This window comes from Physeter macrocephalus, chromosome 19 (genome assembly GCF_002837175.3).
Source record: "Physeter macrocephalus isolate SW-GA chromosome 19, ASM283717v5, whole genome shotgun sequence".
NCBI classification, from domain to species: Eukaryota; Metazoa; Chordata; class Mammalia; order Artiodactyla; family Physeteridae; genus Physeter; species Physeter macrocephalus.
In genome coordinates this window covers 19,520,816-19,544,988 of record NC_041232.1, presented here as the reverse complement: position 1 = coordinate 19,544,988, position 24,173 = coordinate 19,520,816, and the positions used below count along the sequence as shown (strand labels likewise).

Below are 24,173 nucleotides of genomic sequence, written 5' to 3'. Positions count from 1 at the left end.
AGACACAAATCCTCCAGACAGACAGACTGTAGAATTCCATTTATATGCAATGTCCAGAAGAGGCAAACCCACAGAGACAGAAAGTAGATTAATTGGGGCCTGGGAAAACAAACTAGTGAATATAACAAAAAAGCAGCAGACTCACAGATACAGAAAACAAACTAGTGGCTACCAGTGGGGAGAGGGAAGTGGGGAGGGGCAAGACAGGGGTAGAGGATGAAGAGGCACAAACTACTATGCATAAAATAAATAAGCTACAAGGATATATTATACAGCACAGGGAATATAGCCAAAATTTTATAATAACTATAAATGGAGTATAACCTTTAAAAATTGTGAATCAGGGCTTCCCTGCTGGCGCAGTGGTTGCGCGTCCGCCTGCCGATGCAGGAAAAGAATCCGCCTGCCAACGCAGGGGACACGGGTTCGAGCCCTGGTCCGGGAAGATCCCACATGCCGCGGAGCAACTAAGCCCATGTGCACAACTACTGAGCCTGCGCTCTAGAGCCCGCGAGCCACAACTACTGAAGCCCGCGCGCCTAGAGCCCGTGCTCCACAACAAGAGAAGCCACCGCAATGAGAAGCCCGCGCACCGCAACGAAGAGTAGCCCCCGCTCGCCGCAACTAGAGAACAGCCCGTGCGCAGCAACGAAGACCCAACTCAGCCAAAAATAAATTAATTTTTTAAAAAATTTGTGAATCATTATGTTGTACACCTGAAACTTACATAATATTGTAAATCAACTATACCACAATAAATAACTAAACAAACTTAATTTCTGGTGAAAATTGAAAAAAAAAAAAAAAAAAAAAGTGGCCTGGGGATGAGGGGCAGGAATGGGAGTGATTGCAAATAGACATGAGGTTTCTTTTCTTTCTTTTTTTTTTTTTTTTTTTTTTTGAGGGAGATGGAAATGTTCTAAAATTAGATTGTCGTGACGGTTGTACAACCCTATAAATTTACTAAAAATCATTGAAAAAATGTATTTTCTTTCCTTTTTATATTTTCTTAAAGGCTTCTAAGTAAGACATTAAAACCATACTCCCAGTATCATCACAATCAGGACTTTATCCAAAGAGATACATTTTTTTCATCCATAAACTAGGCTGAACATGCTGGATAAGAAAATACTCAATTTCAGGACTTCCCCAGTGGTCCAGTGGTAAAGAATCCATCCTGCAATGCAAGGGACGTGGGTTCGATCCCTGGTCAGGGAACTAAGATCCCACATGCCGCGGGGCAACTAAGCCCATGCACCGCAACGACTGAGCCCATGCACCTCAACGAGAGAGCCCGTGTGCTGCAACTAAAAACCCGATGCAGCCAAAAAAAAAAAAAAGAAAAAAGAAAATACTCAATTTGAAAACAATGTGCAACACGAAATACAATCTCAGTTTTGTTTTTTGTTTTTTTTGATGTGGACCATTTTTAAAGTCTTTATTGAATTTGTTACAATATTGCTTTTGTTTTTATATTTTGGTTTCTTGGCCAAAAGGCATGTGGGATCTTAGCTCCCCAAACAGGAATCGAACTCGTACCCCCTGCATTGGAAGGCAAAGTCTTAACCACTGGACCGCCAGGGAAGTCCCCATTCGTTTTGTATTTTAAAAAGGTTTTAAAAAGCTGTTGATGGGGAACTGTTGGTGCTCTTCATATGCCAGCAGGTACCATAGCTTTCGTGCCCAATAATCAGAAAGACCATAACTGGTCACAGCAGCAGCGAACGTCACAGGCCCCGGCTGTTAAATTACAAGGGCAAGGACCGAGGGGCTGATACACCTGGTTAGGAATAACAGTCACGTTCTCTGAAAAGTACAAACAACAGAGAAGTTCAGCAGTGAAACGCTGACGAAGCACTACCACAACTTTGACATTCAAAGAAAGCTGAATCGTTGTTTTACAAACCACCATTACCAATATTCCACATTAAAGAATCCCTGAAATGAGCTATGCATAGAGCATAACTGAGGCTTGTATCTACTCCTCCAAGAAAAACCCAAACAGAAGAAAATATGCTAGTTATACGAATTAAAGAAGTCACAGTTGAACTTGAAGATAACCAAATGACTAAAATTTACGAGTTAAGATAAATGTAATGCACTGCTTTTATTTTTCAGTACACTGAGCGATCCCTTTCATAACACAGACTGATTTTAAGCATTTACTCCTTCAAATTCATTACCCCTTTCAGCAGATAAAACTGAAGCCATGGTGACATTTCAGACAGCTGATCAGGAAGCCATCTGACCACAAGATCACATTTATTTATGCTACACGCTCAACCTCAAGTCCCACCACACTGTGAATCCAAATTTTCACATCCTGATTCTAGTTCACGTGTGGGGGAAATCAGTAATCTTTACATTGATTGGAAAAGGAATATATTATATTACATTTCAGCCTCCTAACTCGGAATCCAGAGACTAATAGCTGGAAAACTATGTAGCGATTATTTGTTTAAACTCTATGTAACAGTCAACTTCAATGACACAACAGCTGAAGCATCTAAAGAACAACTATTATACATTCTATGCTATAAGGAATAAGGAATAAGAAGGTCCGAGTAACATACCATGTCACAAGGGTAAGGGTCTGACCCTCAGTTTAATCAAACCCGTGTGACATAAGCAAGGCATTTTAGAATAGGGTTTTGCTATGTGATATATAGACAGATGTTTGTATATCTATCTATATGTCTCCCACGTTGTTTGCTACTTTCCTTGTTACCAGGCATACCACTTACCTCCTGGCTGTCCTTCCATCCTTTTTCTTGTTCTGAACTCTGTCTGACTGGGTACACAATTTTTCATACCTTCGTGGGTCAGAGTGGACATCTCATAATTACCAATATACAGATACTCTAATCTTCCTAAGTTTGGCTATTTGTACAAAGACATTCCGAAGTATTACCTAAATATAGTCAAGCATATTTTTTAAAAGAAAAAAAGTCACTGCCTTGAGTGATATAGCTACCATTAAGCCCTCCTGTTACTTTTGGGTTTTTTTGTTTTTTGGGGTTTTTTTGCCTGCACCGCACAGCTTGTGGGATCTTAGTTCCCCAACCAAGGATGCGTGAGCCCCCTGCAGTGGAAGCACAGAGTCCTAACCACTGGACTGCCAGGGAAGTCCCCCTCCACAATTTCTTTATGCAAATATAAATATACATATTCTTATTCCATGCTATATGCACCCATCTGCACCTGCTTTTTGCACTTAGCAATATATCTTGGAGATCTTTCCAAGCAAATAAACTAAGGGCAGAGTAGCCCACTGAATGTCATTACCGTAACTTATCTAATCCTTCTAAACTTCCAAAACCACAAGGAGGACCACAGTTACAGGATGTGATGTGCGAAGCAGCACTGTGGGAGCCTCAAAGTGGCAGACCTTTGCTACTAAAGAGGAACACTTCTCCCTTCATCCCAGGTGACCATAAAGGTAAGAGGTGCTAGAGTTTGTCGCAGGCAACAGGGGACATGGTGGTGGCACCTATCCAAGTGGACCCTTCAACATCAGCACATCTTTTGCCCTTAGGACACTGCCGTGATGTGAAAGGGAGAGTAACACAAAATCATTTTCTCATGTCCAGAGATGTATGTGCACAGTGATATTTGCTGTAGCACTAGTTACGGTATCAAAAGCTGGAAAACTTTTAATTAAATAAACAGTGGTTATTTAGCAAATAAACAATGGTGTATCCACACAAGGGAACGCTATGCAGCTATTAAAGAGAATATAAGAATTATATTACATTAAAAAGAATAGAAAAAGAATGAGGAGAACTTACTTGCATTCCTATGAAAATTTTTCTAACTTATACTACTTTTTAAAGGTATAGAACAGCAAATTGTACGTTATTATTGTGTTTGTTCTTAAAGAGAGGAAAATGTGCTCCTATAAGCATAATTAAGCAAGCTGCCTCTGGGAAAGGCAGCTGGCTGTCAAAAGCATTCACTGAAAACCTGCTGTTTTTCTATAAACTCATTCATCAGTCTCTCCCTTCCTTCTGTTTCGTTTTGAGATGGAGTCACAGGAATCAATACAAGGAAAAAAAACTTTACTTTCTCCCAAAAAGGATTTAAAACGGCTTACAAAGATACAAACAGTAGATCAAAATACAATACATCTTTTTTATTTTTTTAACTTCTCTTTGGCTGCGCCTCGGCTTGTGGGATCTTAATTCCCTGACCAGGGATTGAACCCGGGCCTGTGGCAGTGAGAGCGCTGAGCCCTAACCCCTGGACCACCAGGGAATTCCCAAGATACAATAAATCTTAACTAAAATAATACAAAGTGGAAACTTTTAAAATAAGAAAATTAAACAAAATGAAGATAAGTTTAGGAAAGCAAGACACACTCATGATTGTAGCACACAAACTGCATGGTACACACAATCAAACAATGTTTGCAGGGCCTTCCCTGGCGGTCCAGTGGTTGGGTCTCCGCGCTTCCACCGCAGGGGACACGGGTTCCATCCCTGGTCAGGGAACTAAGATCCCACACGCTGCGTGGCGCGTCCAGAAAAAAAATATGTTTGCAGTAAATGTTTTGATAGTCAGGGACTTTACTTGCCTGATGCATTTTGGGCCAGAGAGGAGTTGGCATAAATTTCCACTTGAACGAGTAGATGTGCTAAACAGGATGAATGACGAGAGGCTGAAACCAGAAGAGTTTGGACAATACACGGGGCCTCCGGGAACGGATCTGTCTCATTAGACAAACATGATGGCAGACCCCTCTTCAACCTCACAGTCACTTCCAAAGAATTCTGAAAGGAAAATATTGCTGTACTTTTTATAGTGACTCAAAATGGCATCTATGATTATAAGAACATGCAATGGAAAGCGCAATCAGCCTCCGTTCATTTTACAAAAGAACTGTACGTAAGAATGACATCAGTCTGCTCCATTCTACCCTGTAAACCTACAGCAATATGCAAGCCCTGACTCCTAATCCTCAACTGAACATAAAAGCAAGCAAGTTGTGGCTGCTTAGAGAAAGCTGAACACAGGTCTGATAAGGTAACTCAGTTTGTCTAGCACCTTTATCATCCTACCAGCAGAAGATTAAATACACACAAAAAAGTCCACGAAAACAGGTCCCGGTTCCTGGGGTGCAAGCAAAGTTTGTCTTTCTCCTCCTCTATCTCTGGAGTTGATGCTATGCATATACTGGGCACTCACTAAAACATTCATTAACTGGAAAATATTTCACCTCTCCAGGCTTGAGTGTCCTTACACATAAGCTCAGAGTTGGGTGAGATCAGTGGTTTACGAAGCTCTTTTGAGTCACAAATCCATTTGATAATCTGACGGAAGCTGGTAACCCTCTCACCAGAAAAAATGCACACACACATAATTTTACACACAGTTTCAGAGGGTTCACAGGCTTCTTGAAACTCATCCAAGGACCCCTAAGAACCTCTGAGTTGGATGGACGTCTATGAGATCCGATAGTCCACAGTTTCATGGTGGCTCCAAGCGCTAAGAAAGCTTTCTGTTTGCTTGTTTGCGTTGCACGGGATGTGGGATCTTAGTTCCTGGACCAGGGATCTAACCCGTGCCCCCTGTAGTGGAAGCGCGGGAGTCTTAACCACTGGACCGCCAGGGAAGTCCCAAGAAAGCTCTATCTTGTTCGATTAAGAGAACACTGCAGGGCTTCCCTGGTGGCGCAGGGGTTAAGAATCCACCTGCCAATGCAGGGGACATGGGTTCGATCCCTGGGCTGGGAAGATCCCACATGCCATGGAGCAACTAAGCCCGCGCACCACAACGAAGAGTAGCCCCAGCTCGCCGCAGCTAGAGAAAGCCAGCGCGCAGCAAAAAAGACCCAACGCAGCCAAAGGCAGACAGACAGATGAGCCCGTGCTCCGCAACGAGAGAAGCCACCGCAATGAGAAGCCCAGGTACTGCAACGAAGAGTAGCCCCAGCTCGCCGCAGCTAGAGAAAGCCAGCGCGCAGCAAAAAAAGACCCAAGCAGCCAAAGACAGACAGACAGATAAATAAATAAGAATCCACCTGCCAATGCAGGGGACATGGGTTCGATCCCTGGGCTGGGAAGATCCCACATGCCATGGAGCAACTAAGCCCGCGCACCACAACGAAGAGTAGCCCCAGCTCGCCGCAGCTAGAGAAAGCCAGCGCGCAGCAAAAAAGACCCAACGCAGCCAAAGGCAGACAGACAGATAAATAAATAAATAAATAAATGTATGTTCTTAAAAAATAAAAGAGAGAGAGAGAACACTGCAGGGGGAGTTCCCAGGTGCTCCAGTGGTTAGGCTTTCACTGCCATGGCCCCGGGTTCAATCAATCCCTGGTAGGGGAACTAAGATCCCGCAAGCTGCTCGTTGCACCCCCAAAGAAAAAGAATAAAAAAAGAAGAGAGAGAAAGAACAACACTGCAGGAACACGAGATGTGGGCCTCCGCAGATGCTACCCAAAAGGTGTTCATCTCTGGCCTTACCACAGTGGGGCTGACAGTCAAACTCCAGTCTCCGGTCTCACTGCTCAGCACTCCGCAGGCGGGAACTGGCAAGAATCCTACGGGAGAGAAGATCAGAATGCAAGGCACTATTGCCCAGCCACTAACAGGGTGCACTCTTGAGTCAGGAATCCCTTTCCAAGCCTAGGATTGGACCCTTTACAAGCTGTGTGACTTTGGACAAGTGCCCACCTCTCTGAACTTCAGTGTCTTCATTTGTTAAACGGATGAAAAGGTATTACTGTTCGTATTAGGAAAATGAGGTGATGCATTTAAGTACAGCGGATAGCTCAGCGAAGGCTAACTAGTAAGATTTCAAGCTTTCTTTTACTGAACCTGTCCTTCGGTCCTCTGCTCCACAGCAGCCCCCCATCACGACTTTGAAGTGGAGAGCGGCAAGGGACCCAGGGGATGCCACCTGGCCAGGCTTCCTGGGCGGTCTGGACCTGGCCCAACCTCCTCCCTCCCCACAGGAAGGGCCGGGCTCTTTACCCATCTCGTCGCGCAGCTGGGTCAGGGACACGGTCACATCCTCGGTGCCTCCAACCAGGGACGCGCTGACTGCAGGGCCGGACATGCGGATGACAGGAGGCATGAAAACTAGCGGGAAGAAAGGGACAAAATGGAGTTAATAGTTGCAGAGCCCCTGCCTACGCTGGGTGGTGGCTTCCTTTGGCGGGGTCTTCCGCAGCTCCCGGAGGAGTCCCAAATTTGACCTCAAAAGCCTCGTCCCCTCCCTCAGCCCCGGTCCTGCAGGCCCTTGCCCCGCCTTACGCACCCAGGTCCCCCCACAGAGGCCTCAAGGCGCTCTGAAGAAGGAGGAGCCCCAGAAGAGGGACCGGCGGCGGCAAACGCATGCCTGGGGTCTCGCTGGGCCTGCACGGCAGGACCGCGCCCGGCTTAGAAGCCTGGAAGCGCCGGGGACGCCAAGACGCGGCCCCGTCTAACTCTCCGCCATCTTGTCAAGCGAACACCCGGAGCTATGGCAACCACCAATCGGCCGCCGGTCTGGCGGAGCAGCGCGCCCGTGATTGGACCAGAAGCAGAGAGCGCCCGCCCTCAAACCCAGCCGCAGCATCTCAGCCCAGCCCACGGGCCTTAAGTCCTTCGGCCGCCTTCACTCCACGGAAAGAATCACGAAAAAGTAGGAAACCGCGTTCATTTTAAAAGCCAGAGTTCCTCCAACTACTGCAGCGCTGCAACTAAGACCTGGCGCAGCCAAATGAATGAATGAATGAATGGCTTCCCTGCAGTTAATTCAATCAACCTGGAGTTAATGCAAGAGCGAGCCTACAGACGCTGGATTGTAAACAAGCAACTTAATAAACTTGATTTTTATGGTGATTTGGGGGGAGGGACAAAAAGGGGGTGAGGCTGCAGTGCTATAATTGTGTTGTTGTTTTTATTATTCTCCCAGTTTTTTGAAGGCTTTGTTTGTACCGCACAGAGCTCTCAGAACTCCGAAAGCAGGTCTTATCAAAGAACACACAAGAGGTTTTGCCCAGCATTAGGGAGATGCAAAAGCATCAAATTTCTGCCTGAAAAAAAATTCCTTTTTATGTCGGGAGCCTCAAAGTATCTCAAGCGTTATTATAGTTAGGTAACTAAGGGTGCAGGCTCTGAGGTCGGACTGCCTGGTTTGGGTTTCACCTTCCTTCTACATTAAGTGACCTTGGGAAAGTCACTTAACCTCTCTAAGCTTGGGCTTCCTCATCTTTATTATTATTATTATTATTTATTTATTTATTTATTTTTGGCTGCGTTGGGTCTTCGTTGCTGTGTGCGGGCTTTCTCTAGTTGTGGTGAGCAGGGGCTACTCTTTGTTGTGCTGGTTTCTCATTACAGTGGCTTCTCTTGTTGCGGAGCATGCGCTCTAGGCGTGCGGGGTTCAGTAGTTGTGGCTCGCGGGCTCAGTAGTTGTGGCACGTGGGCTGTAGAGTGCAGGCTCAGTAGTTGTGGCGCACGGGCGTAGTTGCTTCGCGGCATGTGGGATCTTCCCAGACCAAGGCTTGAACCCGTATCCCTTTCATTGGCAGGCGGATTCTTAACCACTGCGCCACCAATGGCACCAGGGAAGCCATTCATTCATTCATTCATTCATTCATTTGGCTGCGCCAGGTCTTAGTTGCAGCACTCGGGATCTTCATTGAGGCATGTGAACTCTTAGTTGCGGCATGTGGGATCTATTTCCCTGACCAGGGATGGAACCCGGGTCCCCTGCATTGGGAGCATAGAGTCTTAGCCACTGGACCAGCAGGGAAGTCCTTCCTCATCTTTAAAAAGGAGATAATAGTCTCTCCCAAATAGGACTGTGTGAGAATTAAGTGAGGTAGCACATCTAATGAGCTTAGGCTAATGCCTGGCATATAGTAAGCACTCAATAAATGTTCACTCTTTTTTTTTTTTTTTTTTTTTTTTTTTTTTTTTTTTTTTTTTTGCGGTACGTGGGCCTCTCACTGTTGTGGCCTCTCCCGTTGCGGAGCACAGGCTCCGGACACGCAGGCTCAGCGGCCATGACTCACGGGCCTAGCCGCTCCGCGGCATGTGGGATCTTGCCGGACCGGGGCACGTACCCGTGTCCCCTGCATCGGAAGGCAGACTCTCAACCACTGCGCCACCAGGGAAGCCCTGTTCACTCACTTTGTTAGCCATCAGAGTAGTGGTGAACCAATTCACTGAGAGAATCCATGTATGGTGTGTAAGAAATCTTGTATTAAAAATTTCATACCAATCTGTAATTGTATAGTATTTGTAACAATATTTTTGTGAGAGTTTTGGCAAGATTTGAAATTAAAGTTCTTCAGAGTTGAATAAAAAACTGTCTGACATGTGACCAAATCCAGGTAAAAAGTAGAGTTGAAGATGAATTGAATGAGCATGAAATAAACAATGAATGAGAGGAAATAAGCAAATATGAAAATTTAAATTATTTTATTATAAACATTATACAAAATAAACCACAAACACAACTGTTAAAAATAAAATTTAGGGCTTCCCTGGTGGCGCAGTGGTTGCGCGTCCGCCTGCCGATGCAGGGGAACCGGGTTCGCGCCCCGGTCCGGGAGGATCCCACATGCCGCGGAGCGGCTGGGCGCGTGAGCCATGGCTGCTGAGCCTGCGCGTCCGGAGCCTGTGCTCCGCAACGGGAGAGGCCACAACAGAGGGAGGCCCACATACCACAAAAAAAAATAAATAAATAAAATAAAATAAAATAAAATAAAATTTAAACAGAATTAGGCCAGTTCATAAAACATGTCAAATGAAAAAGTAATAACAAAAACCTTATCAGCTTGTTTGAAATTATTCATCTTTCGATATATGATTCTTTGTTTCCTAGACTTAAAATAGAGATCTCCATTACACATAGTTAGGCTGTGAAATATTAAATATTATTTTTAAAAGACAAACAGATTCTTAAAGATTAGCAAATACTTGCAAAGTGATCACCAAAATCTTTGTGTATTTGTTAACAAAATTGTAAATGCAGAATATAAAATCTACTTGAAATAATCCAACCAAACACCAAATTGCTTAAATGAGACTCAGTTTCTGAGATGGTATCAAGAGAAAATTAAAATTTTATTTATATACAAGGTTGTATACACAAATAGGTCTTTGTCAATTTACTTTAAAAAAAAAAATTAAATTGCCCACCATTCCTAAGAACGCTTCCTACACTCTGCTGAAATTTAAAAGGACTTTTAATAACTTCGTTACATAGAAAAATAAGTTTTTTATTGTTGCAAATAATTTTTCTTTTGAACTTACAGAATTTTTCAGTATTAAGTCCAAAGCTTCTAGAGAACAGTTCTCCAGTATTAATGCTTTCCCCCTCCTCAGTAAAAAAGGGATGAATTCTCTGTGGGGCAACACTTCACTGTCCAGAATCCATTCTCCCCAGGAAGTTCCCCCGCAGAACCCAGACCCTGGCTTTCACAAATAAGCTCTGCACACAACTGTTCTTAAAGAAAATGTTCCCACCAGACTACTGCACTCACTCTCCTTACTCATTTAAAATCAGATTTTAGAGATATTCAGTGACAAACTATCATTTGGATAACTCTGACCAAACATGTACTAATGTCAGACAAAAGAATAAGTATCTGCTAATATCTGGAACCAAATCTCAATCTAGAAAACAAGGATTTTATTTGTGTGACTACAGTCGAAGTGTTGACTCAAGTAACACGTTCTATCTTGATTAATGCCATTACTCCATAAATAGTCACTTTTTCCAAAACTGTGTTCAAATTTCACGTCAGACATTTCACAGTAAGAACCTAGACTTGGTAGGTTCTGACGCTTCTAATCAGTCAGGACAGACTGGCTTTGACAAATGATCACCTCATTAAAAAAAAAAAATCACAAACTTGTGCTTTCTTCCTCCATTTCTGGACAAAAACCAGTCAGAAAAATATTTAGGGTATATTGCATAGAATGACTCCCTCAAATAAATCAGCCCCCAAGAAGCATAGGATGAGGATGATGTTTTAGTATATTTCCTGTAAGAAAGTTCATTAAAATTTATCTTACACACATCTCTATTTTTTTCAGAGCCTTCCCAACAAAGATTCTGCCATATAATTTCTATTAATAGCTCTAAGTGATGGGGAAACAATTTTTACTGTCATGCGGACATTTTCAGTTTCTTTTTCTTGGCCTTCAGTACAGGAGGGAGAGAAATCTTAAAGGCTGTCCTGAAATGATACAGAGAAGGAAATACTTTTTAATGCTCTAAATCTCTATAAAGGGCAAGCCAGCCACACAGCCTCAAAGATACTTACTCGCATGTAGTGCAGATAGGGCTGAAGTTGCAGAATACTGCAAATTGAAAAAATGAAAAATGAACAGGATGGTCTAACAGCCACACAGTTGGAGATGTTTTCTGCACACTCCTCCACAACACAGAAAAACTCAGCGCTACGTGAACTTACTTGACAAGCACACAGAACACACGTAGCCAATTTCAATGAGATTTCGATGGCAGAAGCAAGCAGCCCGGTAGTCGACATGAACTGGGGGTGGGAGGGTTAACTGAGACCTCTGATCTTGATCAGGAAGAAAAACCCACTGTTAAAAAAAAAAAAAGCAAGGAAATTTTATTTAAAACATGGGGGGAAACAACCTGAAGCCAGGACATAGATATCAGATATTAGCCAGTAAACACTGAGAATACTAAATTAGTTTTTCCTTGCAAGTCTATTAGAAATAGGCTATTAGAAATGTGTTTCTATCCATTCCATAATTATTGAGCGCCACCACACACAAGCACTGTTCTGCCAACAGTCGTACAACATTCCGCATACAGCTTACAGGGTCCAAAGACTCCCTTAAGTTCGAATTCCCTAGGTCACCCCTCTGTTCCTTTCTTCCAGTTACTAGGCATCAGCCATCTTACTCCTGTTCATTCCCCAGGAAACAGGGGTCTCACTGGACTCAAGGCACTAGGTTCACTGTTGACATTCCCTTACCAGTAAATACTGCAGAAGGGAGGGCATCTGAGGCACCTTCAAGTACAGTCCCCCTGTGATGTCACAAGCCTGCAAGACAAAGGGCTCTCAGCCAAACTAGCACTCGCTTAGCGTTTCCAGCGGGAGGTCATTCTCACAAGCACCTCTTCAGGTCTCCAAAAGGAGAGGAAGATACAACACAGCGAAGTAAAAGGGAATCTCTTCCCAGAGTGCAGGGGGACCAGAAACTTGCAGCTACCTCTCCAGATGTTCAAATATCTTGCGTTTTCCCCTTGGCCCACACCCTTTCACCCTTTGAAGACTGTATAAGAGTACAAGCCCTTTTTCCTGTTTGTTTGCTACTGATAAATTTCTATTCTTGCCATGTTTATTCATTCTCATTGTATCTTTTAGTAACAGTTTGAGATGTAATTCACATGCTATTAAACTCACCCTTTTAAAGTGTACAATTTACTAGTTTTTAGAATATTCACAGAGTTGCCGCAACTGTCACGCTATCTAGTTGCAGAACGTTTTCATCACCCTAAAAAGAGATGCCGGCCCAGTTAACAGTCATTCTCCATCCCCCCCTTTCCCCTGGCAACCACTAATCTGCTTTCTGTCTCTATGGATTTGCCTATTCTGGACACTTCATATAAATGGAATCAGACAATATGTGTCCTTTTACTTCTTGCACTTAGGATAATGTTTTCAAGGTACATTCATATTGTAGCATGTATCAGTACTTCATTCCCTTTTATGACCAAATAATATTCCATTGCATGGATAGACCACAATTTATTTATCCGTTCATCCACTGATGGGCATTTGAGTCGTTTCCACTTCTGGGTTACTATGAATAGCACAGCTATGGATATTCATGTACAATATCTTGTATGGACACGTTTTCATTTTTCTTAAATATATATCTAAGAATGGAATTGTGGACTCAACTGGTAATTCTACGTTTAACTTCCTGAGGAAGTTTCAGACTGTATTCCAAAGTGGCTGTACCTTTTCACATTCCCAACAAACACCATGCACTTACCATCAAGCTCAAGAAATAGGATAATTCTAGAACCTTTGAAGCTGGTGTACTTTCTCGTTGTATCTCCCCTTCCCCACGCATCCCCAGCAGTAACCTAAACTCAAAGTTTTCTACAATTTTGTGCTTTTAACTGATCTTTTAGGAAATAATATTTCTTGTGGTCAAAAAATGTTTATCAAAAGTTTAGTAATTTCTTCAGTCTTATTTCCGTTTTTTTTTCTTTTCCCTTTTTAGTTAAAGTAAAATTCAGTTTCATATTTTGATTAAAAATAACATCTGGTGGCGCAGTGGTTAAGAATCTGCCTGCCACTGCAGGGGACACAGGTTCAAGTCCTGGTCTGGGAAGATCCCACATGCCACGGAGCAACTAAGCCTGTGCACCACAACCACTGAGCCTGCACTCTAGAGCCCGCGAGCCACAACTACTGAGCCCGCGAGCCACAACTACTGAGCCCACGTGCCACAACTACTGAAGCCCGCGTGCCTAGAGCCCGTGCTCCGCAACAAGAGAAGCCACCACAGTGAGAAGCCCGTGCACCACAATGAAAAGTAGCCCCCGCTCACTGCAGCTAGAGAAAGCCCGCGTGCAGCAACGAAGACCCAACACAGCCAAAAATAAATAAATAAAATAAATGTAAAAAAAAAGAGGAACATCTGGGGAGTGGAATGAATTGGGAGATTGGGACTGACATATATACACTAATGATACTATGTATAAAATAGATATCTAGTGAGAACCTACAGTATAGCACAGGGAACTCTACTCAATGCTCTGTGGTAACCTAAATGGGAAGGAAATCCAAAAAAGAGGGGATATATGTATATGTATAGCTGATTCACTTTGCTGTATAGTAGAAACTAACACAACATTGCAAAGCAACTATACTCCAATAAAAATAAAAAATAAAATTAAAAAAAAACTAAAACATCCACTTCTTGGTATGTATCTGAAATAAAATAAAAGTAACATCTAACAGTGCTGTCCAACGGAAATACAATGCGAGCAACGTATGTAATTTTTTATTTTCTAGCCACATAAAAAAGGAAAAATAAAGAGATAAGGGACTTCCCTGCTGGCGCAGTGGTTAAGAATCCGCCTGCCAATGCAGGCAACATGGGTTCAAGCCCTGGTCCAGGAAGATCCCACATGCCGCAGAGCGACTAAGCCCGTGCGCCACAACTACTGAGCCTGCGCCCGAGCCCATGAGCCACAACTACTGAGCCCGTGTGCCACAACTACTGAAGCCTGCGCACCTAGAGCCCATGCCCCGCAACAAGAGAAGCCACCGCAATGAGTAGCCTGCGCACCGCAACAAAGAGTAGCCACCGCTCGCTGCAACTAGAGAAAGCCCGTGCACAGCAAGGAAAACCCAACGCAGCCAAAAATAAATTTATTTTTTTAAAAAAAGATAAAATTAATTTTAAGAGCATTTTTATTTAACTCAATATATCCAAAGTGTTATCATTTTAACATGTAATCAGTATAAGAATCATTAATGAGATATTTTACATTTTTTTTTAATACTAAGTCTTTGAAATTCAGTGTGTATACTTATGCACATCTCAATTCAGATCAGACTCATTTCAAGAGCTCAACAGCCATATGGCTACCATAAAGAATAGTGCAGATCTGGAATATGATCCTATTTTTATAAAATTCCTTGCTTAGTGATCTATTCTTCCATCTGTATGTATAGAGAGATCTGTCATGCTGTTCACCTAATACTAACAACAGTAACTTTCAGATGATAGGATTTGAAGGGATATTTTTTTAACTTTTAAAAAATACTTTTCTGTGTTGCTTGAATTCGTTTTAATGTGTGAATTACTTTTACAAATTCAATCAAATCATTGTGTAAAATGTAAATAAAAATATCAAAGAAACCAGAGAGATGTTGGTGCTCTAATCTAAAGCATCATACAGGCTAATCCCTAAAAATGTGTGGGGACTTCCCTGGTGGTCCAGTGGGTAAGGCTCCGAGCTCCCAATGCAGGGGGCCCAGGTTCAATCCCTGGTCGGGGAACTAGATCCCACATGCCGCAACTAAGACTCGGCACAGCCTAAATAAGTAAATAAATAAATAAATAAAATATTAAAAAATAAAAATGTGTGAAGACTGGTGGATGAAAAGCATTTAACAATAAGTAAGAGAACACACCATGCTTTCATAACCACCAACACCAAGCATTCATTTAAAATATACCTGTTGGGCATCCCTGGTGATGCAGTGGTTAAGAATCCGCCTGCCAATGCAGGAGACACAGGTTCGAGCCCTGGGCCGGGAAGATCCCACATGCCGCGGAGCAACCAAGCCCATGAGCCACAACTACTGAGCCTGTGCTCTAGAGCCCGCGAGCCACAACTACTGAAGCCCGCACACCTAGAGCCCGTGCTCCACAATGAGAAGCCACCGCAATGAGAAGCCTGCGCACCGCAACGAAGAACAGCCCCCGCTCGCTGCAATTAGAGAAAGCCCGGGCACAGCAACGAAGACCCAATGCGGCCAAAATAAATTTATTTTTAAAAAATAAATAAAAATAAAAATAAAATAAAATAAAATATACCTGTTGGAGGAGTCCTGAATCGGAGTCTAACACACAGGCATCAATCAAAATATTCTGAAATGAACGTTTCAAAAAATATTATAAGAATAGTAATGACTACCTTACAGTGAGAACCTACTATATGCCAGACTCTATTCTTAAAATGGCTCATTTAATATGCATAATAACTCTGCAAGGTAGATATTTGATTTGCATTTTACAGCTGAAGCACCCAGGCCTTGGCCGGGCGGTGGTCAAAGAGCCAAGGGGAAGCAGTGCTGTCACCCCCAGTCTGCCTGTCCCCAAAGTCCATGGTCTTTTCACTATATCATGCTACCACTCCAAGACGGAGAATATTTTACATGGCTATAGCAGCATTTTAGGTTAAAACTGAAGTTTTAAGGAAGTTTTTTTTTAATGTATTAAAGAAGAAAACGTATTAGTGATAACTCATCTGAACACTTCAGTTATTTGCAAAGTAAAAATATCAAATCTTTATAAGACCTCCCTGAAGCAAAGAGACAGAGAAATTGAAGCAAGGTATGCAGCAAACTATAAAACCTAGAATTCTTAGCCTGGGGTCCAAGGATGGGCTAAATAGGTTACAGGAATACCACAAAACTATCTGCAAAACTGTTTGAATGCATATTTTTCTGGGGACCCATCAGATTCTCAAGGGTCCAGGACCCAAAATAGAGAAATGACTAGTATTGTACAAAATATGGATTCCAGATTCCCAATCCCTTAATGAGTATCTAGTCACAATACCTCTCTAAGTAGGTCATTCAAACAATAAAGTTAACCTTCATTATGAAACCAATATTCTTTAAAAAGAAGGCTCTCAATTCACCTGCTTCTGTGCTGCAAAGATGACATTCATGAAGTTCATATACTGTAACGTGCTGTCTTCTGCAGCCTTAATAACCTAAAAATCACATCCATGTTAATACCTTTCAGCCACATCCTAGTATTCTCACTCAAATGTCATCACAATATACTACAAATTATAACCAATATCATCTTTCTAATTTGTCTTTGAAGTTATTATTACATAATACCTAAAACTGTAAAGATGACTGCAAAAATCTCCCCCAATTCCTATCCCTCAAGACGTAACCCTTGTTAATAGTTTCTAAAGAGCACTTATGTGGGCATGTATATATACTCACACACACACACCCCAGGATGATACTCTATCTAGTGTTCTGCAACCTGCTTTTTCAGTCCACAATATCTGGGGGAAAAACCTTACATCAATAAATTTGGATGTAACCATCCTTCATGCTGAGTTCATAGATTTCCACTGTTTAACCAATTATCTATAGAAGACATTTAAGCAGTTTCCAAACCTCGGTTTTAGACAATGCTCTAACGAACACTCTCATCTACCCTTTGCACAACTCTCCGATTAGCTCCTAAAATAATCAGTGAGATTACTAAAGGGTCTGCACATTTAATTTTGATACATATTACCGAACTGCCCTCCAGAAAAGCTGTACCAGTTTACCCTCCCATGGGCGGTGCAAGGGAATAACCACTAGTAGGGCTGACCATATTTCCAAATGCTCACTGGTCATTTTCATTTCCTCTTCTGCAGATTGCTCGTTTCCCACTTGTTTCTTTAGAGTCAACCCATACTTTTAAAGATTAATTTACAAGAACTCTTTTTTATTTTAGAAATATTACATTAATCCTGTCAGGTAGCTATACTAAAAGTACTTTTCCCTAATAGTTTATTTTTTCCCCATCCTTGTTTTGGAGGTTTTATTTTTTTGAGGTCTTAGGCTTCCTTTTAAAGTTTCATATCATGCTTAGCAAGATACTCATCAACACAAGACTATAAACAGATATTTTCTTTTTGAGCTTTTATGACTTGAATTTTTACATTGAAATGTTTGATCTTTACTAGAATGTGTTTAGGTATAAGCAGTGAGATCTAGCTTTGCTTTCCCACAAATGGCCAATCAACTGGCCCAGTACCTTTTATTGAATAATCCATTTGAAGTGCTTCGTTTATCACATGTCAAACCCCACTGTGTACCTGGTTTCTGGACTCTAGTCTCTTCCATTATCTGTTTGCCTACTACTATACCAGAACCACAGTTACTGTAGCTTTATAATGTGTTTTAATGCCTAAAGGAGTGTGCACAAAGAAGAACAAAGAGAACTGTTCACTACCCAGTTCTACAAGGGTTAACAGGGAACTCACTGCAGCTGCCCACCGACAGCGCACCCTGAGAGGAGTTCGGGATGAAAACCAGGATGAGGGACTCTGTGCTTTGGATATATAGGCCTTTAGATAGTTAGATGCATATCTCAGGAAGAATTTCAATGACCCCAGATTCTTGCCTCTTCGCAGGCAAGAACTGAAAAAAGAAAGAGAAAAGCACTAAAATCACTACCTTGAGGTATCTGTTCTTTGTGATTAGCAGTAATCTTTTACCAAGATATATGTCTGACTGCATGAATTTCCTAGCCAAAAAAATCATATATAAACTGGCTTCTCCCCTACCTCTTTGGGGCAGTTTCCTCACAGCTGACTGGCTGTCTTCTGGGCTATAATCCTCAGTAAGACTCTGGATAAACAACACAACTCTTATGTTGTGTGTCTTTCTTGAAGTCAACTGGAGCAAGTTCCTGACTACTATTTTCTTTCAGAAAGCTCCTGGCTATTCTCATTGATTTATTCTTTCAGACAAACTTGTTGAATTTCTTAAATCCCCCTACTCTGCCAGGAAAAAAAATCTGATTAATATTCTGAGATTGCATTGAACTTACAGTTTAATATTGGAAAAATGGACATTGAAGAATAAAATATAGATCTCCAAAAACCAGTGGTTACCAGTGGGGAGAGGGAAGAGGGGAGGGACAATATAGGGGTAAAGGATTAAGAGGTACAAATTATTATGCATAAAATAAGCTACAAGGATACACTGTACAACATGGGGAATATAGCCAATATTTTATAATAACTATAAATGAAGTATAACCTTTAAAAATTGTGGATCACTGTATCATACACCTGTAACATATATTATATATCAACTATACTTCAATTTTTAAAAAGTACAAATTTTACTGGAACCATACAGAGAAGGTTAGCATGGCCCCTGCGCAAGGATGACACGCAAATTCGTGAAGCGTTCCATATTTTTAAGTGAGACAGTGGCATGGACATATATACACCACCAAATTTCACTTTGTTATACAGCAGAAACTAATACACCATTGTAAAGCAATTATACTGCAATAGAGATGTTAAAAACAATAATAATAAATAAATAATAAAGTACGAATTTTAAAAAGAAAAAATATGGCTCTCCATTTATTCAATTCTTTCACGTCTCTCAGAATTTTAGTTTTTCACCATAATCAATGTTACGTATTGCTTGTTAATTAATTCTGGGTATTTAATATTTATTGTTTCTATTATAAATGAGTCTTCTTTCCCAGTATGTTTTCTAATTGGCTTTAGCTGGTATAAAAACATCGTTTTGATATCTTTTTAATCTTACCAATATCCTTGATTTCATTTCCTGATTATCTATAAAGAGATAAAAACAGTTTACAATTTAACTGAATCTTATTAAACTTATTACATATAAGGTTTTCTCATCAATTTTTAAACAGTACCTCAAAGTTATAGTAGTAAAATAAAGATTACAGTCTCACAGAAGAATGGAGGCACCTACCTTTAACATCCTTGTTCATTCTATGAATGTCTTATTTTCTTAGCATTAAGGAATTTAAAAATATTATTTCATAAATACTAATAGTAAACAGAAAAACAACCTCAATTTTAGTTAAATAAATCCAGCATCCACCCAGCGGAAAAAAGGAAAAGCTCCAAGGCCCACAATAAACACATAAAACAAGAGCGACTGGGAGCTGCCAATTACTAACTCCGTAATCAAGTGGGCTTTGTAACCTGACCAAAATATGATCTTTGTCCCAGAAAATTAAAATTAGTAGATGTGATTGTTCTTTGATTATCCACCTGCTTGTTCTATGATTATCCACCATGTCCTGGATTTGAATACCAGGAACACAAGTAAATCAATACACCATCAAATGAGATAATGAATTTGAAAAGCATACCCAGATGATCAGACACCCCCAATCAAGGTCTGGACAGACTCAATATTGTACAAAACTAACAAACTAAATTACTTAAGACTGAGAAAATATCACACAAACATAATCAAAATGCTTATAAAGGTGTGCAAAATAACGCATTCTCCTGTAGAGAAGCAGCTACTCATTTAATAAGCCCCAGGGTTAGTAAATGGCTTTTAAAGTCAAACCCTGCTTCCAACACAAGAGAGACAAAAAAAAATTTCTCTTTAATTTGTCTAATAAGGAGCAAAGAAGCATCCTGAAGAATAATGCATTATGAGCAAGACATACTGGAGAAACTAGAGTTTTCTCATTATTACAGCTTGTCCTAAAAACATGTCAAAGCCAAGATAAACTATTTTTTGATTATCTACCACTTTAGAATACTCATGCCTCCCATTAACATGGGCACCCAAGGTTCTGAGAACTATCAAAAGTTCAGATCTCTTTATTACAAAAAAACACCTTCTGAATGATTCAAACACCAAGGATACAGCACAGAGCTTTGGCGAGGGATCCTGCCAGCAGAGTTTCTGTATGTTGACCCTCTATGTCACCTGTAGATAACAAAAAACATTAAAAAGGGAATTTTTAGGTACTTTCTTGACCTAAAATCATTTTCAAACCAAAGCATTCTTCTTCATGAATGAAATCAGCTGACATTTTTCAAACTGGGTTTAAAAACATAGATAAGCAATTTTTCAATTTTTAAACATTTTCTCAATTTAAAATACCCCGGTGGTTGTGGGCTGAAGGGGCAGGAGTGGGGGGTTGTTGTTTAATGGGTATAAAGTTTCGGTTTTCGATGACGAAACACTTCTGGAAATGGACAGTGGTGATTTTGCACAGCAGCGTGAATGTACTTAACACCACTGACCTGTACACTTAAAGATGGTTAAAATGGTAAATTTTATGTTATAAAAAACAGATAATAAAAAATATCCTGGTGTTACTGGGAAAGGTTGTGGTTGCTCAACGACCTAAGTGGTGACAGAGGCCCTGTGCAACTGCAGGCAGCCTGGCCAGTGGCCCCTGGCCAGGCCCCGAGCCCCTGCCTGGGAGGCCGTGAAAAGAGCACTGGAGAAAGTGCCCCGGCTGCGGGAGGCAGGGACCAGGTTTACAACTTATTCGGACACTTGAGTGAAAAACAGTCACTCTCATAAAAATAAAAATTCTACACCTTCAGCGCAAGGTGGGGAGCCCAGATTGACACGCTGTGCAAACAGGGCCTGCAGCTGGTCCGGGAGCACTGATACCCCATGGGGAGGTCAGACCAGGAAAGGTCTGGAACACTATACTGAGAAGTTGGGACTTTGCCCTGGGGGCCAGTGGCTGCTCAAAACATGATTTGAGAACCAGCTGCAGGAATATCACCAGGGAATTCAATAGAAACACAAGTTCTTGGGCCCTCCCTAAACCCACTGAATCAGAAACTATGGAGTGGGGTTCAGTACTTCATTTTAACAAGCCCTCCAGGTGATTTTTAACAGTTTTATTGGGGTATAACTTACAGATCACAAAATTATCTAAAATTTAAAGCACACAAGTCAATGATTTTTAGTAAATTTATAGGGATGTAAATCCTCGCCACAATCCAAGTGTACAACATTTCCATCACCCCAAAAGATCACTTGGACCCATTCCCATCACTTCTCTGCTCCTCCCCAGCCCCAGGAGAAATCAGTAATCCACTTTCTGTCTCTAGAATTGTCTTTTCCCTACAGGTGATTTGGACACAGGAGACAGATTGAAACCACTGCCTACAGGCAACAGGGAATCAGCAAAAGGTCTTTAAGGGCGGGAACAGTAGCTCTGATATTTAGGATGATACCTCTAGAGGCTGAGTGGAAAGGCTGGAACGGAGAGAGACAGGAGTCGGTGAAGAAGTTGATAACAACGATCTAGAGCAAAGGCTCTCCACCTGGGCCACTGTGCCCGCCGGGGGACGTTTGGTTCTCACAACCGGGGGATGTTACGGCATCCAGCTGGTTGAGGCCAGGGATGCTGCTAAGTATCCTTCAAAGCACAGGAAAGCCCCACAAGAAAGAATTACCCAGCCCAAAATGTCAGCACTGCCAAGGCTCAGCTAGATGGCAGGTAATAAGGGGTCAGCCTTTGGAGATACTGCTGAGGAGAGATTAATAGGATCTCATAGCTGATTAGATGTTGGATGAGGAGGAAGGAGTGAAAAAAGAAAATTTTGGAAAAGTAGGTGGCTGGGGGGTGACAGAAATAGGAAATGGAAATGGTGGTCTGAGAGAAAAGATAATGAAACTGGTCTGGGCCGTGTCAATGAGACTGTGGGACATTGAAGTGGAGACATTTGCAGCTTGAAAGAAAGGCTAGATTAGAGACAAAGACTGGGAAGTATTCATACATAAATGATAATTAATGACAAGAGTGGATGAGAACACGCAGAGGGAGAAAATAAGAAAATAACCCACAGAATAAAAAAATGTATATATTTTTAAGAAACAAGAAGAAAGGAGAAAAAGTCAGAAATGGAAGAAAGAATGGTCCAAAAAAGAGGAAAAATAGGTCAACAGGCTATCCTCAGAAACCAGAGTATTTTAAGAAGCAGAGGATGGTGAACAGTGTCAATGCTGCAGAGGTCAGGCAACTAATGCACAGGCTATGATGGAAAAGATTTTTTAAAAGAAAAGAGAGAATGAAGTAAACAGTATCGAGATCCTCAAAGTTTTGGACTCAAAGACTCAAGGACCTCCACATTCAACTCCACTTGCAAATAGCAGTAATGGAAGAAAAAAAAAAAAGCTGAAAGCAGTTACTCTTGGTCATTAGATCTTTGATCTCTTCAACAATAACTTCATTTGCTGCTGTTAACAACTCGTATTTTCCATCTTTACTTCCTGAGGGAGTAAATTCAGAAGAAGGGTTGCCAGGGTCTCCAAAGAAGTCTCCGAGTCTACCATTTTTTCCAGGATATAAGAATCGACTGAAACAGAAAAACAAAAAAAAAAACAAAAAGAACCTAGTCACACCAGGACTTGAAGCCCTCACTAAACATCAAAATGAAATCCAGCACAGATAACAAAAACCACACCAATTCCAGACTCTCAAGATTCCATAATAAATTTCAGTTTTAAAGAATGTAGAAAATAGGCAAACGGGCAAACATGAGTCTACCACCACGGGCTGTTTTGATGATTCCGCTGTTTTCTTAAAAAAACGAGAATAAAGAAGGTACTGGGTTACAGTCTCTTGAAATGCTTCATACCAAATTCTTACCTACTACTAGTTTATTATTTGAGGTATCTTTATCTACCCCAGTAATACCTGGTCCAAGGGTCCCTAAGCACTGAACAGGAAGAGTAATCACAATGGTCATACCTTTCTTGAATGTGACTTGCTATCACAGCAAGTTTGTTGGAACGATTCATGAATAAATGAGAATTTCCCAGCACCATCACTGCATCTATGCATTTTGATAAAGTAAACTGTTGAAAAACAGAAGACAAAAGAAAGGTAAATTAGCTATCCAAATAGCTATGTCAGGTCTTGAAATGATTAAGATTTCATTTAAATTTTAGACAATTATTCACTTCTAAAAATTTGCTCTGGAGCTCCCCCGCTCCAAAGTCATAAGCAAAAACATTTGAAACCTACAGTTTTCCAATTCTGAACATCACAGACTTGCCCATTTCTGACCTGCTTAGAAAAACAACACATGGCAGGTCATATCCCACGGAACAGGGCAAAATGAAGGAAGAATTGCTGTTGGGGGATGGGATGGAACTGGGGAAGTAAGGAAATACGGTCCTTTTTTATAAACATGATGACTGATTTGTGCTAGAGTTGACCTAAATATAATTTAGTCAGTAGCATCAATCTTTACTAATACTGGTAACAGAGAATTGCCCTTACTTTTTCTCCTCCCTTACATAACTGTCTACCAGCTGCATTTTCACCCTCCACGATAACAAAAACAGTCTAATTTGAAATATAAACCCAAGAAAGACAAAAATTCCAACTGAGATAAGAAACCATATGCAAAGACATTCATTTTCACTGTTATTTTTCCAGCTGTTATACTGTTAATTGATACAACCTATTTATTCATAAATAAATATATTCATAGCAAAAATATGGATAAACCTGAAAAAAAAAAGAAAACTATAATTTTCTAATTTTACTTAGGAAACCAATTCTACATCAGTACAACATTCCACAAATGTTTTCTGCATAACATTCAGGGAATAGCAAACATATCACAACTTCTATGATAAAATTACTAGCAAACTATTGCTACACATGGAATAGACAATTAATATACACTGATTAAATTGGTAATTGTAAAACTTTTGAATTCATTAAGTATCCTGAGCACCTATTACGTGCCAGGCGAAGACCCTTTCTTTCATGGAGTTTACATTCCGACAGGTACTAATATTACTAAAAAAACACAGGTTGATATTTTTATAATCAGGAAATAAAGCATGTTTCTCTTAAAGAAATACTTCAAGCAGAAAATAAAACTGATAAATTTCACTCATTGTATTTTTGAAAATGTAA

At 41.0% G+C, this 24,173-nt stretch overlaps 2 protein-coding genes and 1 pseudogene across 2 annotated transcripts in view; 1 reads left to right on the top strand and 2 right to left on the bottom strand.

Annotated features, from left to right (window-relative positions):
• TCTN2 (tectonic family member 2) overlaps nucleotides 1–7,560 on the bottom strand; it is a 29,056-nt gene extending 21,496 nt beyond the window's left edge. Inside the window, 7 exon segments of the mRNA XM_055080569.1 lie at nucleotides 1,710–1,806; nucleotides 4,574–4,769; nucleotides 6,465–6,541; nucleotides 6,975–7,082; nucleotides 7,261–7,399; nucleotides 7,401–7,508; nucleotides 7,510–7,560. Coding sequence (XP_054936544.1) covers nucleotides 1,710–1,806; nucleotides 4,574–4,769; nucleotides 6,465–6,541; nucleotides 6,975–7,082; nucleotides 7,261–7,399; nucleotides 7,401–7,508; nucleotides 7,510–7,560 — 776 coding nt within the window.
• A 3,055-nt stretch (nucleotides 7,561–10,615) lies between these two features.
• GTF2H3 (general transcription factor IIH subunit 3) lies at nucleotides 10,616–23,095 on the bottom strand. The gene is made up of 11 exons (XM_028480379.2): nucleotides 22,992–23,095; nucleotides 22,430–22,596; nucleotides 20,135–20,197; nucleotides 19,217–19,246; nucleotides 19,040–19,068; nucleotides 16,375–16,449; nucleotides 15,546–15,599; nucleotides 11,954–12,022; nucleotides 11,417–11,552; nucleotides 11,267–11,303; nucleotides 10,616–11,179 (listed from the first exon to the last, which is right to left on the bottom strand). Exons 1-11 carry the CDS (start codon nucleotides 23,066–23,068, stop codon nucleotides 11,110–11,112), a joined length of 807 nt encoding a protein of 268 aa, XP_028336180.1. The 5' UTR covers nucleotides 23,069–23,095; the 3' UTR covers nucleotides 10,616–11,109.
• On the top strand, nucleotides 18,581–18,679 carry LOC112064133 (uncharacterized; annotated as a pseudogene).
• Nucleotides 23,096–24,173: the final 1,078 nt, after the last annotated feature.